Here is a 2,794-nt window from a genome sequence, read left to right as displayed (position 1 = left end):
CTGAAACTACAGTTTGTTCTCGAGTTGATCTACACGGCTGAAAACCTGGTCAAATTGTCCCAGCCGAAAAATCGTAAGTGTTGAATTTAATTTTAAGTTTATATTACACAGAACTAAGGTGACGTACATTTTTTAGCTAAATCCCCTTTGGGGGTGATTTTCTTTTTCTTCGTAGAGGTTTGATAAAGAAAACGCAAGTTTTTATTGTCTCGAAATCGAAATGGAAGGATTGTGTGAATCTTGAAGGAGGGCAGGATAGGAGAAAGTCAGCTGTCCAGAGACCGATTTGAAATATTTTTAGTTCTATCTCTTATTCTGGACTCATATTAGACGGGGCTAATATAAAGGGTGCCCCAACAAGAACGCAAGATTTAAAAGAGTCATTATTTTGTTATGACTTGTTTTCTGAGGATTTTCTATTTTTTTCTGTCTTGTCCTATTGCATACTTTTGTTTCCAAAGAGGGACATTCATTCCAAGGTAAGGCAAATTTATCTACTTAACACAATTTACTGCAATCTGATTCAATACATATTATTATCTATTGTTCATCTCTTTGCAAAATGTTCAACTTTTGCTTATAATATAGGTGAATCAATTTGACAGAAATGGTGTTTATTCATTGGTCGATGTTTAATTTTGGGCTGGATCGCCTTTTCGAGTCACTATTTAGATTTTTTTTTCTCTTAATGTAGCAGGATTCTCCAAAAGGATCTCTTTCATCCAATCACAAGCTCCAACAAATCTATCAACTTGTTTTCAGGAACTCAAATGCTCTCCATCCTAGTTCCTATTCTGATCAAATTCCTCGCGGACAGAACTGAAAGTTCCTATGTAAATAAGCATCTCCGCTCCTTGCACGATCAAAGCATTCAAATTCTCATGAAAATTGGACCCCTTTATCCCCAGGTAAGTTTGAAAAGAATAATCGTCCATTTAATTTTTATTCAGATTAAGATATTATTTATTTTCTTCTCGTGTTTTCTCTGCAGCCAGTAGATTAGATCTTCATTTTCGAACAATGGTCAGCCTTTCTCTCCTCTGTTTATTTACTATTGGGAGTACCTATTGGGTCTACTGACAACATTAGTTACTGGTTTCAGTTTATCAGATGATTTTAGGATTTAACTTATTTAATGTAAACCTGGTGTTAAATTTGGGATGACGAGAGATGTTGACTCTTTCTACGTTAGGATTTAACAGTAATCTCCAAAAATTTCATATCAATAATGCACTTTTTTTCTGACTTTAAGTGGCAGGGTTCTCCTCAAGGAGCTCTTCCACCTAACCACTGATATTTTCTTTTACTGTGAGCCCTTATGACATTTTACCAGGGAAGTCTTGAATGCCCCTAGACTTTGTCCCTTATATCCCTATGAAGAGAATTCCATAACCTAACTGCAGAATGTTCCATCCTTTCTTGAATGTTCTATACTTGAATTTGTCCTTTCTTTCCAGGAATTCAAATCTCTCATGTCAGAATCACCAGACCTTCGTCTCAAACTGGAGGCGGCTATCAAATCAAACAACGTTACCAATCAACGCAAAGAAGTCAATAGGACAGCAACCAATGTCATCACCACTGCAACTCCCACCATCAAACTGAAAACTAACTTCGGTAATTTCAATTGAACTCCTGAGGATCAAAAACAGATCAACTTTTTGAAAATCGCCCCCGGTCTGGGAATTTTTTGATCAAATCAAAATTAAGGAAAAAAAATCTCTTGAATAATCAAAATAAATAATTAATAATAAATGAATTAAAAAAATTGAGTTCATCTTCCATTCGGCCGAGAGAGCGAAACTTAATATTTCGATTAAAAACTTCTGCATGAGGTAATTTTCTTCCGTCCCACCCGCCCCACGCCCAGAGGTTCCCGCCATTTTGTCCTTCCGTCCTTTGGGGAGAAAAATGAAGTCAAGAAGAAGAAGGAGGAGGAGGAGAAGAAGAAGAAGAGGAAGAAGAAGGAGGAGGAGGAGAAGGAGGAGGAGGAGGAGAAGAAGAAGGAGGAGGAGAAGAAGAAGAGTAAGAAGGAGGAGGAGAAGAAAGAGGAAAAGGAGAAGAAAGAAGAGGAGGAGGAGAAGTAGAAGAAAACGAAGAAGAAGGGGAAGAAGGACTAGAGGGGGGAGGAGGAAAAGAAGAAGAAGAAGAAGAAGAAGGAGGAGGAGGGGAAGAAAAAGCTAATCAGCAGACTTGAATTTATAGACTTGGATATTTTCAAACTTGAATTTATTTTAATAAGAAATTAGACTTTGCCTACTCGAATACGCCTTTCGACTTGGCTGGTTGATATTTTTTTCAAGGATTCAAGTTGAGGCACCAAGAAGCAGAGTGGACTAAGTGGTAAAATCGACTTTTTTTAGTATTATATATCGTTGGAAAGCTCGCGAAAAGATCTATTTAAAGAAAATGGTTGCTAGTTTCTCATCAGTGTTGTATTGAAATAAGAGGGAAAACAAAATGGCTATCTTTCATTTTAAGAGATTTTCTAAAAGCAGTTTGGACTATCTGTAAAGTCTGGACTAATTGCTTTTTTTAAAAATTGTCCTTGGACTATCTTCTATAAAAACTCATGTTAGTTTTCCTTGTATTTTACAGAAATCAGATTGGACTATCTTTGATAGAAAGTGGACTAACATTTTGACTAAAATTCGAAAAGTGGACTACCTATCTGATTTATGTAATGAAAGTAGCGGACTAACTGCATGCAATCAATGTAATATTTTTACTGTAGTTTCCTAAAAGCATTCCGGACTATCTGAACGTAAAGTGGACTATGTTAAGAAAAAAAAAA

The 2,794-nt window shown here is 36.2% G+C and overlaps 1 protein-coding gene across 1 annotated transcript; it reads left to right on the top strand.

Moving 5' to 3' along the window:
- Window positions 1-6: 6 nt before the first annotated feature.
- On the top strand, window positions 7-1,674 carry LOC103522558 (HEAT repeat-containing protein 5B-like). The gene is made up of 4 exons (XM_008487660.2): window positions 7-73; window positions 462-479; window positions 763-908; window positions 1,458-1,674. Exons 3-4 carry the CDS (start codon window positions 771-773, stop codon window positions 1,629-1,631), a joined length of 312 nt encoding a protein of 103 aa, XP_008485882.1. The 5' UTR covers window positions 7-73; window positions 462-479; window positions 763-770; the 3' UTR covers window positions 1,632-1,674.
- Window positions 1,675-2,794: the final 1,120 nt, after the last annotated feature.

Source organism: Diaphorina citri, unplaced genomic scaffold, assembly GCF_000475195.1.
Source record: "Diaphorina citri unplaced genomic scaffold, Diaci psyllid genome assembly version 1.1 scaffold9255, whole genome shotgun sequence".
In the NCBI taxonomy this organism is placed as follows: domain Eukaryota; kingdom Metazoa; phylum Arthropoda; class Insecta; order Hemiptera; family Psyllidae; genus Diaphorina; species Diaphorina citri.
This window is presented reverse-complemented; position numbering and strand designations above follow the sequence as displayed.

Excerpts from the sequence above, each read along its gene's own strand:
- LOC103522558 (XM_008487660.2), top strand. The coding sequence starts at position 771 with ATGCTCTCCATCCTAGTTCCTATTCTGATCAAATTCCTCGCGGACAGA. Across the intron at positions 909-1,457 it reads TTGGACCCCTTTATCCCCAG|GAATTCAAATCTCTCATGTC; the intron begins GTAAGTTTGAAA and ends CTTTCTTTCCAG.